Source organism: Pseudonaja textilis, chromosome 13 (assembly GCF_049901715.1).
Source record: "Pseudonaja textilis isolate UNSWEBS1 chromosome 13, rPseTex1.2, whole genome shotgun sequence".
Lineage (NCBI taxonomy): Eukaryota > Metazoa > Chordata > Lepidosauria > Squamata > Elapidae > Pseudonaja > Pseudonaja textilis.
This window is the reverse complement of record NC_142002.1, coordinates 15,976,586-15,990,560: the sequence shown is the minus strand read 5'-3', so window position 1 is coordinate 15,990,560 and position 13,975 is coordinate 15,976,586. Positions and strand designations below refer to the sequence as shown.

Below are 13,975 nucleotides of genomic sequence, written 5' to 3'. Positions count from 1 at the left end.
GACCGTGGGAAATGCTGCAACGGTCATAAGTGCGAACAATGGTCATAAGTCACTTTTTTTCAGTGCCGTTGTAACATCAGTCACTAAACAAACTGTTGTAAGTCAAGGACTATCTCATGCCAAAATCTCCACAGTGTTGTTGTTTATAAAAGTTAAGAAAAAAAAAAAACCACCCCTAAAATAGTAAAGAGAAACATTTACTTTCCGACTTCCTTCTTCTTTGTACTAAATTGAGCTTTTCTTGGGGCTGCGCTGGGGTTTCCCTCAGGTGCAGAAAACTCTGGGAAGGCGGACCCAAGTGACAAAGACTCGCTCCAACTTCGAGAGGCTCGACTTAAGTCAGGTCTGGAGACGGCTGTGAAGCACAAAGACAAACTACTGGAATATGACAAAAACAGGTGTGTGGGAGAGCAACCTACAAAAGGAGGAATTGACCAACTTTCCCCAGCTGAATGCTTCCAAAATGTATTGGATTTTTGACTCCTTGATTTCCTAGCCTGTATAGTTGAGGCACCTGGCAGACACCCAGCTTTGTTCTCAGTTGTGCCGGAAGGGTTCCCGGCTGCAGTTTACATCCATGGCCGCTGAGCTTTGCTCTTGCACTTTCTGTTAAAAGCAGCCACGCCAGCTTCAGCTTTCAGCCAGCAGGTTGCCTTATGGCAAGATCTGAAGTGGCTTTCCTGAAGAGAGAGGGGGAAAAAGCCCGCGGGGCAAATCATTAACGGTGAGAATCTCTGCTAGCTGGACTTGCCTTTTGACGGGAGAACTCCAGCCGGCGGGGGTGGGACGCTGTTTGATAGAAGGGCTCCTGTACCTGGTTGGAGAAAAAGAAAATGTTTCTCGTTGCCAGCCCCAGGCTCCTTATGCAGTCCGTTATGGGTAAAACCTAATTTTAATCTGGGACACAAAAATGAACAGTGGGGAGTTAAGGCATCAAGCTTGAAACCAGGAGGCGGTGAGTTCCAGTCCCGCCTTAGGCATGAAAACCAGCTGAGGGACTTTGGGCCGGTCCCTCTCTCAGCCCACCCTACCTCAGAGAGTTGTGGGGGGAAAAATAAGGAGGGGTATTATGTGTGTACATCCTCTTGAATTATTTATAATAATGAGGGCAGGGTATACGTAAATAGCTTCGGCTGAGTCAGTCCTGGAGGACTCCATTGAAAATCTGGAGAGCCATATTATAATTACTACATATACCTAAATGTTAGAAGTTGAAAGATTACTATCATGTATACCTAAATAAGACCATTATTGTTATTAGTATTGTGTATAAAGAAATTGATCCAGACAATACACTGTTCACTAAACGCTATGTATGTCAAAGATGTGTGTGTGTGTGTGTGTGTGTTATGTTTTCGTGGGTATTTATATGTATGGTATTTAGGTTTCTTTGGGTATTTTCCCACGTCTTAATATTTGTGCTTTTATTATAGCAACATTTCGGCAGAATCTCATCTGCCATCCTCAGGCTTGTGTATTTGGTGCTTTTAAAAAGACACAATACACAATACACAAGCCAATACACAAGCCTGAGGATGGCAGATGAGATTCTGCCGAAACGTCGCTATAATAAAAGCACAAATATTAAGACATAGGAAAATACCAGAAGAAACCTAAATACCATACATACATACATACATACATACATACATACGCAGGTCTTGGCATGTTCGAGTCTTTTCCCGTGTAAATTGAGAGTATCTTCACAACGTTTTGACGAGGTCCCACTCGCCATCTTCAGGCTGGTGCTTTTGGCCTCTTGCTTGTGCGAGCAAAGCGTGATCGGAGCTGCCGTCTCCCTATATATACTGGTGGGGAGGTGTGATGTGCTGGCTCTGTTGTAAGCGGGCTGGTTGGCTGTGTTGTTATTTCTTGATTGGTTGATGGAGTTGATGTTTGCAGATTGGTTGGCTTTTTCGTAAGAACCTGTGTGGCTGAGGTATTGGCTGTGTGTCTATCAGCCTCCTGTATTGTAACGACCTGGGTAATGGGCTGTGTGATGACCTTCTGAGTTCTATTGTTGTGACACCCTGGGTCTTGTGCTGTAATCTCCTGGGTCGTTCCAATTTTCATTTTGGTTCAAGGGGTCGAGTGACAAACGATTGGAAACACCCCTGGGGTGATGCTGCCCATCAGAAAACCGTAGGCCAATAATCTGGATCAGGGGTCTCCAACCTCGGCAACTGGCTGAGGAACTCTGGGAGTTGAAGTCCACCAGTCTTAAAGTTGCCACGGTGGGAGACCCTTGGTCTGGATTGATATCCAATGGCTTCCCAGATGCCAACACAGGGGTTGACGGTAGTAACGGTGCTGCCTTGCCCACCTTCCATTCTGCTCCCACAGTGTGCGGCGAACTCAAGTAATCGACGACGAGTCTGATTACTTCGCTACCGACTCCAACCAGTGGCTGTCCAAGCAGGAGAGGCAGGTGCTGGAGAAGCGGGCAAAGGAGCTGTACGAACTGCGGCACGCCACGCGGCTGTCCAGGAAGATCACCATCGACTTCGCCGGCCGGCAGATCCGGGAAGAAAACGACAACATGGCGGAATATCACAGCAAGTGAGGATCCTGGTGCGGTGGGGAGGCGGGAGTGGCCAGGCGAGTCCTTCTGGGAACAGTGGGTGTACTTTGGGTGGGAGGGGATATGTTGGGAGGGGCTTGGAGTTTTTCTCTGTTCCTCCTGCATTCATTCAAGCATTTTCATTCATTCATTCATTCACTCATGGATCCCGTTTAAGCATCTATGAAGGGGTCTTCTCTGCGAATCTGAAGAATTTGTGCTGACAGGAAGGACTTGTGGCCCTTCAAATACAGGTGGTCCTTGATGTCTATGAAGATTCTCAGTCATGGTTGTCCGAAAGGTGTTTTTTCAGAAAGCAACGGAACTTTCTGGTTTTTCTTTTGAAGACATTTCACTCCTCATCCAAGGAACTTCTTCAGTTCTGACAGGATGGTGGGGAATGGAAGGATTTATATTCCTTGCAGAAAGCTGGTCATTTGCATCATTTTAGAGGGTCGTTGAGGCCACTTGGAGGTTTATCTGTGTCCATCCTCAGGGTCACCTGAGTGATGCTCCTGGTTCCTGCAGTCTACAATTTTTTCTTTCGTCCGGAAATCCATTCCTTCTCCCGCACCATTCCAAGGGTGTTCATCCCAAATTGTACAGCTAAAAGTCTGTAGAGATTCCCAGTCCTCCAGGTGGTGGTTATACCGAAGGTTCATTTTCAAGAGGCAACTGGACTTTCTGATTTTTCTTTGAAGACGTTTTGCTTCTTATCCCAGAAGCTGCTCTGACTTGGGGAATGGAAGGATTTATACTCATTGCAGACAGCTGAAGTCAGAGCTGAAGAAGCTTCTTGGGTGTGAAGCAAAATGTCTTCAAAGAAAGATATGGAAGTCTAGTTGCCTCTTGAAGAAAAAAGCACCTTTGGGACAGGTAGTTCTCAACTTACCACCATTCATTTAATGACAGCGGCACTGAAAAAAAGAAACATGGCCGTTTCCCACACAATTATTTCAGCATCCCCATGGTCGTGTGATCTAAATCAGGGGTCTCCAAGCTTGGCCACTTTAAGCCTGGCGGACTTCAACTCCCAGAATCCCCTAGCCAGCTGGCTGGGGAATTCTGGGAGCTGAAGTCCACCAGGCTTTAAAATGGCCAAGCTTGGAGACCCTTGATCTAAATCCTTGGCAACTAGTTTATATTTGTGGTGGTTGCAGTGTCTGGAAGTCATGTGATTGCCATTTGTAATCTTCTGGAGGAAGCCAAATTTGCTTAACGACCTCACGGTTCATTTAACAACTGCAGTGATTCACTTTACAACTGTGGCAAGAAAGATCATAACAAAGGGGGCAAAATTCATTTAGCAACTATCTCGCTTAGCAATAGAACTTTTGGACTCAGTTGTGCTTGTAAGTTGAAGACTACCTGTAGCGCTACACTAGTTTTCTGCCTCCTTCCCTGCTGGGCCGGGCCAGTAGGGACTAATATTTCAGCAACAGATAGGAAGCTTAGTAATTTATAGCATGCTTATATATTCTGTCAGTTCTGCAACCAGACAAGGACTAAGCAGGCGCTAAAGAGGAGAGCCCTGTATTTGCAATAGGAAAAGATCAGCTGCCCTGATGGATTCCTCTCTTGCATTCATTCATTCTGTTCTGCCAAATAGTGAGCTTCCATAAAAGCTCCTGAGGGGAAGGGAAAAGCAGGCTCAAGCCCTTAAGAAGTTTGCTACTGACTTACTAACCCGGGTAATTAAGGCTGCTGTTAAATAATTGAGCAAATGTGTTCTCCGCATTTGCAGCTCATTAAAGGACCCAGGTCCATGTTTGCGTGAGAAGGGCATTTCCACAGCTCTTCTATGAAGAGGGAAGAGAATATCACAGGATTAAGGACAAATTTGATGGGTTGTCCTTGCAGGTTGGATGAGACAGTTGAAGCAATTAACCACGGCTCTCTGGTCAAGGCGAAGCAAAATCCAGACAGGAAACTTGAAGACTTGGGAGTCTTGGTGAATCCGCACATTCTCCAGGCAGCTCCAGTGGTCAGTATTTTTTTCTTTCTCTTCCTTCCTATGAAATACCTCCCAATAATCCAGTATCTATCTTTTCAGGAATAAATTGTGGAGATATCTATCCTAGGGTTAGGATTTCTTTTTCTTTTGTCTGCATAAGTTTTCTTCTTTGGGCATCCCCAACCTGTTGAGGGCTGAGAAGTAACACTAAGCCAGGGGTGTCAAACTCCAGGCCAGCAGATAGATAAAATTCTTTATTGGCCAAGTGCGATTGGACACACAAGGAATTTGTCTTGGTGCAAATGCTCTCAGTGTACATAAAAGAAAAGATACATTCATCAAGAGTCAAGAATCATCAGGTAAAACACTTAGTAATAGACATCAAATCAAACTAGGAAACAGTCAATAAAAATCGTTAGGATACAGCATCAAGTTTACAGTCATACAATCACAAGTGGGAGGGGATGGGTGATAAGGAGTGATGAGAAGATTAACAGTAATAGTGCATACTTTGTAATAGTGAACAGCGTTGAAGGAATTATTTGTTTAACAGAGCAATGGCTTTCAGGAAAAAACTGTCCTTGTGTCTAGTTGTTCTGGTGTACAGTGCTCTGTAGTGTCGTTTTGAGGGTAGGAGTTGAACCAGTTTATGTCCAGGATGTGAGGGGTCTGTAAATATTTTCACAGCCCTCTTTTTGGTTCGTGCAGGATACAGGTCCTCCATGGAAGGCAGGTTGGTAGTAATTGCTTTTTCTGCAGTCATAATTACTCTCTGAAGTCTGTGTCTGTTGTTGGGTTGCAGAACCAAACCAGACAGTTATAGAGGTGCAGATGACAGACTCAATCATTCTTCTGTAGAACTGAAGACCTCGCAAAAACTTACTTTTTATTCCTTCTGCTCAGTTCAGTGACAGTAATGGCAGTTAAGCACAAGTCAAAAAAAACCCTTTCTATTTCTACTTTTCATGCTACAATTCCAAGTATAAAAATGGTGTTTTGTTTTTTTTGTTCTCTTTTAAATGATATTGAAGTGGGTGGACCAAGCTGGTTTGCTCCCACACCGGAAAATGGACATTTCTGCAGAGAGTGGCAGCCCCAAAGATTTAGAAAGAAACCGCCTACGAGTTCAGGATCGAGAGATACAGGAGATTTCAGATGGCGGCTGGTGTCTGAGCCTGCATCAGCCGTGGGCCTCCTTGCTGGTCAAAGGGATCAAGAGGTAAACAAAGATCTGTAACTAGGAGCACTTTGAGATTGGGTTCACACAGGGGTGTCAAATGCACGACATCATAGCGGCATCACAGGACGTATCGGGATTTCCCCCCCCCTTCGCTAAACCAGGCGTTGGGGTAGCCAGCGTGTGACACATCCGGCCCAAGGGTGTGATGACCCAGGATATGACAACACAGTCAACACAGTCAAATAATCAATAAGAGTCCCTTTATTAGCTGCAACTTTGCCCCCAGTGTCCAGATTACTTCTGGCTGGAGAAAAACTCCCAGGAACAGGCTTTGACTACAACGAATCAAGTCCAAAACATGGTCAACACAAACTGTAATTATAAGTCTACTCAAGCCAAAATGAGGTAATTAGTTTGGCAGGGCAGGAGCAAGAATTCCAGATGTGCAGACACAGCCAAACTCACACGGTTGGGAAGACACCAGGAACACAGATAAACAAAAACAATACAGGATAAACTCATGTTTGCTCCCAGCAGCTGCCGCAGTCAGCATTCAGTTCTTTTAAACTTTAATTCCCAGCTGCAGCTAATGAAGGGAATCAGGGCCCTTTCGTCCCCCGTAAGCCATACAACCCACGTTGCTCCCTTCTCCGTTCCTCCCTGCGTGCCCTAGGATGACGGGGGGGCCTGGGCCTTCCTCTGAATCCCCTCTCCCTTGCTCTAACTCTCCCCTGCTCTGCCCAGCTGGACTTTGCCCTTCCCCAGTTTCTTCCACAGCCAATGGAGCCACACTCCCACTGCCTGTCAGCTGTTCGACTTTCTCCTCCGAGTCAGATTCCAACAGGGGCATGACACGAGGTTTGCCCAGCTGCTATTGAGAATCAGGTCACCTACATCATGTATGTGGCCCTGCCATTTTATAAGAAGCACAAGCTTTCGGGGGAAAAACATTTTGGTGCGTCTTTAATTGGAGCTGCTGGTGTGGTTTAATGAGCTCTAGCCACTTTCTTTTCCTGTTTGCGACATCCAGGTGCTTCCCTTTTCCCCCTCCGTGGCTTGTAAACCTTGGGGATTGATGTAAATTGTAAAAAGCATCCTTTGGGGATATAATTTTGCACAATGTTTTTTCACAGGGGGGCGGCTGGAAAAATTGCAACACGGAAAACACATGTTTTTGATAGCCAGCGGCAATCCTTTTTTGTTTTCTAAGGATGTTCCAGAATTGAACGTTGCCTATTTTCCACAAAGCACGATACGCCCTTCTCTTAAAATTATATTCGCTTACTAAACCCTCATACCTGGAAGGCGATCAGAATCAAATTTCTGGTAGGATGAGTCTCCAAATTAGGGCTAGCCGCTTCATTGCTAAGTGAGACGGTCATTGAGCAAAACATCACATGTCCGCAACAGACTCACATCAAGGTGAGACCACGTGAGCACAGAATGCTGCAACAGTCATAAACACCTGTGGGTTGCAAAGCCTCCAAATTGTAATGGCGTCACCCCAGGGCCCTTGTGGCCATCTTAAGTGCAAGGAATAATCGTAAAGTTATTTTTTTTCAGTGGCATAAGTTTGAACCGTCACTAAACAGAGCAGTCATGAACCAAGGACTACCTGTAGACCAAGGGGGTCCAACCTTGGGCACTTGAACACCGGTGGACTTCAACTCCCAGAATTCTACTGCTAGCCTAAACATTTTAACCCTTCTGATCGGTTCACCAGGTGGTGCTGTTTCCCACCTCTCTAGTTGAAGGGGAAACATAAGAACCTGTGAGGATGTTTGAACACAGTTGGCTGCATGTTTTAATGTTGCTTTCCCCCAACTCCGATGCACTGTAATACATTGGATTCCCATCCCTTTTATACGGGGGTCGTAAGTGTAATAATGCCGCCCCTCGGGAGGGCACAAGTTTGTAAGGGCTGGATGTCAAAAATAATCTTAACGGACAGTCAGCTGATTCCTTGGCCACACTTGCATCAACGAGGATTGTGTGAATGAATGAGGAGCCCGCTTGCAGAGGTGGTATTCAGCGGGTTCTGACCAGTTCTGGAGAACCGGTAGGGGAAATTTTGAGTAGTTCGGAGAACTGGCAAATGCCACCTTTGACAGGCCTCGCCCCCATCTATTCTCCGCCTCCCGAGTCCCAGCTGATTGGCTGGGTCTTCTTTGGTTGCCCTGCACAGGAGAACGGAGCTGGAAAGCAGGTTAGTGGGGTTGGGAGGGAATAGGATTTTGCAGTATCCTTCCTGTGCTATGCTCACCAAGCCAGACCCACAGAACCAGTAGTAAAAAAAAAATAGAATCCCCCTACTGTCTTCTTTGGTTGCCCTGCACAGGAGAACGGAGCTGGAAAGCAGGTTAGTGGGGTGGGGAGGGAATAGGATTTTGCAGTAACCTTCCCCTGGAGTAGGGAGGGAATGGAGATTTTAGAGTATCCTTCCTGTGCTATGCTCACCAAGCCAGACCCACAGAACCAGTAGTACAAAAATTAGAATCCCACTATTGTCTTCTTTGGTTGCCCTGCACAGGAGAACGGAGCTGGAAAGTAGGTTAGTGGGGTGGGGAGGGAATGGGGATTTTGCAGTAACTTTTCCCCTGCCACGCCCAACCAAGGCGTACCCATAGAACAGGTAGTAAAAAAATTTGAATCCCACCACTGCCCGCTTGGATACACGGGGTGAGGTATTCTTGGACCCAGAGGTGTTCGTTTTCAAATGGTGCTTGGCCACTAAATGAAAAGCATTACGCTCTCGCCCCTCTTCCTCGCTGTCTTTCGCAGTTAACCAAACGATAAAGATGGCTTGGCTGTATTTAGTGTTCTGAGCTCTTTAGAGGAGAGGGCTTAATGCCAGTTGAGCCACTACATATAAGCAGAGTAGCTCTTGCCTCGCTCCTTTCCCCCCCGCCAAAGAAAACGATTGTGACTGTAAGACAGTCCTTCCCTCCCTCCCTGCCAGCCTAGATTCTCAGGGGTTTTAAACAACCTTCTTATATTTAAAGGTCAGCGGTTCGAAGGGAAAAGCCCAACCATCCCAAGAGCTTTGCATTGGTGGGAAATAAACATGCCTTTAAAAAGTACAATTGGGCTGTGACTTTCATCTGTTTTTACAAATTAAGCCCTGGATTTTTTCCTCATTTTATTGGGTTTAGTTTATACCCGTAGATATTGGCTGCTGGGCCTTTCTTTCTTTCTTGGTTGTCTCCTGAGACTAGAAAGAGCTCTAGAGAGAGAATTCCTTCCTCCCCACCCCAAAGAACCCTTTTTTCCAGCATTAAAAAAAAATGTTTCTATTATTCCTGGGTAAATATGCAGGGATAAACATCAGTTTCTGTTGGACAAACTGGGAAGATGTCCAACTGCCTCTACCTGTTTGGAAGATCTCGCCTCTTCTGTCCACCTCCTTGTTTGTCAATCTTTTTAAGGACTCTCTGTCCTTCCATCATGGCCATTTTCTTCTTCCTTTGCTGAGGCTAATGCAATCCTAAATTGCATTAACAGAGGGATACAATCGAGATCAAGGGAGGTGCTAAGGCCACTCTATAAAGCCTTAGTAAGACCAGACCTAGAATATTGCATCCAGTTTTGGTCACCACATTATAAAAAAAGATGTTGAGACTCCAGAAAAAGTGCTGAGAAGAGCAACCAGGATGATTAGGGGACTGGAGGCTAAAACATACGAAGAACGGTTGCAGGAACTGGGCCTGGCTGGTCTAGTGAAGAGAAGGACCAGGGGAGACATGATAGCGGTCTTCCAATATTTGAGGGGATGCCCCAGAGGGGAAGGGGTCAAGCTATTCTCCTAGGCACCCAAAGGCCAGACAAGGAATAATGGATGGAAACTGAACAAGGAGAGATTCAATCTGGAAATAAGGAGAAACTTTCTGACAGAACAATCAACCCATGGAACAAAAGTTGCCCTCGGAAGTTGTGGGAGCGCCGTCACTTGAGGCTTTCAAGAAGAGACTCAGTTTGGTCCAAAGGTTGACCCAGAATTTCATGTAGTGGTTTTCAAAGAAAATGTTCCTTGAGTGACATGTAAATATATATATATATATGGAGGCAGCCTCCGTTTCTGATCCTTCCCTTTTCTTCCACAGGGTGGAAGGCCGAATTTGGTACACATCCCACAGAGGCCGGCTATGGATAGCAGCCACGGCGAAAAGGCCAACCCCCCAGGAAATCTCTGACCTGGAGGCTACCTACAGAATGTTGCTTCAGGAAGGTGAGCTTAATCCTTTGTCTTGGTTGGGCTTCTTTTCTCTGGAGGCTAGTAGGAAAGTGGAAAAAAAAAAAAAGTTGAAGTGGAATACTTTATTCGGCCAAGTGTGATTAGACACACACGGAATTTATCTCTGGTACAGAAGCACTGGAGTAATGATAGTAATATTCCACATCAGCCTATCCCAGGTCCTTGGAAAGGACTCGATAGGTAAGACAGAAATGCCAGATCCAGGCTGAACATTTGTTTGACTGCGACGAACCCTAATAAAAGAGAGAAGTAAAGAAGATAAGAAGGATAAGTACTAATACTAAAGCAGCAGTGATTACAGATTAACAGAGTTGGAAAGGACCTTGTAGGTCATCTAGTCCAGGGGTCTCCAACCTTTTGGACCTCAGGGACCACCAAACTCATAATTTTAAATCCCGTGGACCAGAGACCCTGGGAAAATCCCCCCAAAAGACTGCAGGAAAATTCCCCACCCAGTTTTCCTACCGATCGATCGTTCTTTATTTGGGATTGCAAGAAACCGTCTCCAGCTCCGTTCTCGGGATAGAGAGAGAGGGAGAGAGAGAGACTTTTGGCTTCATGCAAGGAAAGCAGCAGAAGTCTTTCTCTGCCCCAAATTCTGCCAAAAATGAGTCTTTGCTGGCGCAACTTCTTGGAGCAGGAGGCCTTGCAGGGTCCCAAAGACTCATTTCTGGCGGAGTTTGGGGGGGGGGGAGAAAGAAAGACTTTTGCTGCTTTCCTTGCGTGCAGCCAATAGCAGAAGAAGAAAGAAGCGGGAAGAAGCAGCCCGGTGGCCAGGCAAGGCCCGTAGTTCCCCGAGTGGGGCAAGTTCCCCCCCTCTGCCCTTTCCCCCCTCCCCTCACTACCTCATGTTCGTAGTGCAAATGATGCAAGCTTTGTGTTCCCACGGGCCATGAGGGCAGCACAGTCTTGTGTTCCCGCACAGCCTGGATTAATTGCTTTGGTGGGGGGGGACATTTCTCTGCGAACCACCAACATTTTCTCACGGATCACCAGTAACCCCCGGTCCACTGGTTGGCGACTACTGATCTAGTCCCACCCAAGCAGGAGATCTTACACCATTTCTGACAAATGGCAGTCCAGTCTCTTCTTGAAAGCCTCCAGTGATGGCGCTCCCACAACTTCTGAGGGCAACTTTTGTTCCATGAGTTGATGGCTCTCACTGTCAGAAAATTCCTCCTTATTTCCTGGTTGAATTTCTCCTTGTTCAGTTTCCATCCATCATTCCTTGGCTGGCCTTTGGATGCTTTAGAAAATAGCTTGACCCCTTCCTCCTCTCTGTGGCATCCCCTCAAATATTGAAACACTGCTATCATGTCTCCCTTGGTCCTTCTCTTCCCTAGACTAGCCAGGCCCAGTTCCTGCAACCGTTCGTTGAATGTTTTAGCCTCCAGTCCCCTCATCATCCTGGTTGCTCTTCTCTGCACTTTTTCTAGAATCTCAACCTCTTTTTGGGTTTGATGCATGTACACAATAGAAAGAACTGTGAGATTTAGGTGTTCAGTAGAGTGATGGCCCGAGAGAAAAAAACGGTCCCTGTGTCTAGTTGCCTTGGCATACAGTGCCCTACAGCGCCGTCCCGAAGGAAGGAATTGAAACAGTTTATGTCTGTTTTATATATTTATTTTCATTTACTTTTTTAAATTATGTTTCATGTCTGTTTATATCTTAAACAGTTAAGAGGGCCGTTTTTAGCTTATAGTGCTCTGGAAGGATAAGTGCTCAAAATGTTTCCACAAAAACTTTGTGCTTCGGTGCCATTCTTTGTGTTTGTACCTTCTTTGCTCTTTCATCTTCTCACTCCATTATTGCGATGATATAACATTTCAGTTTGACTCTCCAATGCATGAAAACGACCACACAGCGGAAGTGGTTTCAAAACAACCAAGCTTACTTATCTTGGTTCGATCGGTATCAAGACGTCGCTCTAAAAGGAAAGGAGATCTTGGGAGAAAGATAGCCACGGGGCAAGAAACGGGAAGGGAGAAGGAGAAGATCCCGTAGTATGTCTTATTTATGAACGTGTGACATTTATGTCATGTAAAGCCATGGATTATTTAACAAGGAACACTGACCTGAAATTGACTGTTTGTTGTGCAGTGTGTGAAACCACAAACCACCCTAGCAGGGTGAAATTTGACACATATCCTCTGGCTTATTGGTTCATTGCATGACTCCACATCTTTATTTCTTCTTTGCATTTTTATAAGCCCAACATACAATTTTTCAAGAGCCCCATTTCCCCCCCCCCCCCCAAAAAAAATCCTATGGGTCCTTTCACCTTTTTTATTTCTCAATTCCCCTCAAGTACGTCTTGTGAGCTTCTCAAGACAGAAACCTTGTCACCTGCACCTGACAATCGGAAGGCAGGAAGTGGGTTCGACGGAGTGGGCGTCGCTTAGCCGTGAAGAAAGTGTTGAAGGCCTGCATAACACAACGTGAGCCTGAAAAGGGTCACCTTAAGCTGTGGGGAGATTATACGGGCAGTCCTCAACCTACGACCACAATTGACCTCAACATTTCTGTTGTTCGGTGGAAAAAATGGTTAAGTGAGCTTTTCCCCATTTTGCGACTTTCCTTGCCACATTCCTTAGGTGAATTGCTGCCGTCGTTAAACTAGTCAGACGGTTGTTAAGTGAATCCGGCTTCCCCATCAGCTTCGCTTGTCAGAAGGTCGCAAAAAGGGGATCACACATGACCCCGGGAACCACACTGCAAGCGTCATAAATGCGAGTCAGCGGTCAAGCATCCGAACGTAAAATCTCCTGACCGGGGGGATGCCACACCAGCTGTAAGCGTGATAAATAGCCCTGTCCCTTTTTTCAGTGACGGCGTTGTAACTTCAAATGGTTGCTAAATAAACTGTCGTAAGTCGAGGACTACCTGTATAGTGACCGGAAGGATAACAGTTGAAATTTGGAAGTTCTTGCCTTAAAGTCGGCTTAACGTCCTTGACGTTAACGTCCCCGTGATGCAGCCGTGAACTCCTTTGTGATGACCCAGGAAACAGCACACACGTAATAAATTTCCTTTATCGCCTCCAACTTGGCTTCGCTGTTCAATTCTTCGCAGTTGGAGATTAAACTCTTTCCAAAATAATATTCCAAAAGAAAGAAATACCATCCAAACTCAAAGGGCAGATAACAGAGCAATAAAAAACCAAAACACTGAAGCAAGTTCCAGGGCAGACCAGGATAATTAATTACAAACTTCAAGAAGATAACAAGGCACAGTCCATTCAGGCAACCAAGATAAGCCTCATCCTGGAATAAAACACGCTTTGCTTCTGGCAACGCTGTGTTTTAAACGTTCCTCCGTTATACTATTCCCCCCCCAGCTGCCACCAGTGAGGGGGAATCATGGCCGCTTCCTCTCTCGCAAGCCAAGTTGTTCCCTTCTCCATTCCTCTCTGTCCTAGGATGAAGAGAGGTTGGGCCTGGCTCTTCCTCTGACTGCCCAGCCTCCTCCACAACCTCCGGAGCCACACCTCCGCTCCCTGTTGGCTGTTCCTCCTCTCCCTCCAGTCTCCACCAGGGGCATGACAGCCTTTCTCCACAAGTGGGTATTTTCAGGCAGGGCTCCCTCGGAACGCCTGCCTTTTATCCAAACCATTAAATTAGCAGTTGAAAGTAGCCTGGCGTGAGCCCACGCGAGGGCTGGCAAAGGCTAATCAGGACCATGTGGAGAACGGCAGAAACCGGAGGCCCATGCGTTGAGCTTGCCTTATAATTTTCTCTCCCGCTTTACCCGCAGATTTGGAATTTCCCAAGGATTATCCCTCCAGCTGTCTCCTCGGTTGCGTGGACTTGATTGACTGCCTGTCGCAAGAGCAATTTCAGGAACAGGTGAACGAACAACAACCCAAAACAGCAACCCCACCCTTACTTGTTTCTTGGTTGTTGTTTTTTATTTTATTGGGGGGGGGGGGGTGGAGGTTGTGGTAATCGAAGCTGGGAGGCTTTTGTCCCTTGCTTTAAACATAAATGGCCTTTCTTCCCCCCCACCTCCCCAGCCCTCAAAGAGTTATAA

The 13,975-nt window shown here is 46.2% G+C and overlaps 1 protein-coding gene across 2 annotated transcripts in view; it reads left to right on the top strand.

Annotated features, from left to right (window-relative positions):
* TRIP4 (thyroid hormone receptor interactor 4) overlaps positions 1 to 13,975 on the top strand; it is a 38,161-nt gene that overhangs the window by 4,508 nt on the left and 19,678 nt on the right. For both annotated transcript variants that reach the window (XM_087941466.1, XM_026709633.2), the window contains exons 6-11: positions 269 to 398; positions 2,344 to 2,559; positions 4,421 to 4,544; positions 5,546 to 5,733; positions 9,795 to 9,919; positions 13,700 to 13,791. In XM_087941466.1, the coding sequence (XP_087797592.1) occupies positions 269 to 398; positions 2,344 to 2,559; positions 4,421 to 4,544; positions 5,546 to 5,733; positions 9,795 to 9,919; positions 13,700 to 13,791 (875 nt within the window). The remainder of the gene's footprint in view (positions 1 to 268; positions 399 to 2,343; positions 2,560 to 4,420; positions 4,545 to 5,545; positions 5,734 to 9,794; positions 9,920 to 13,699; positions 13,792 to 13,975) is intronic.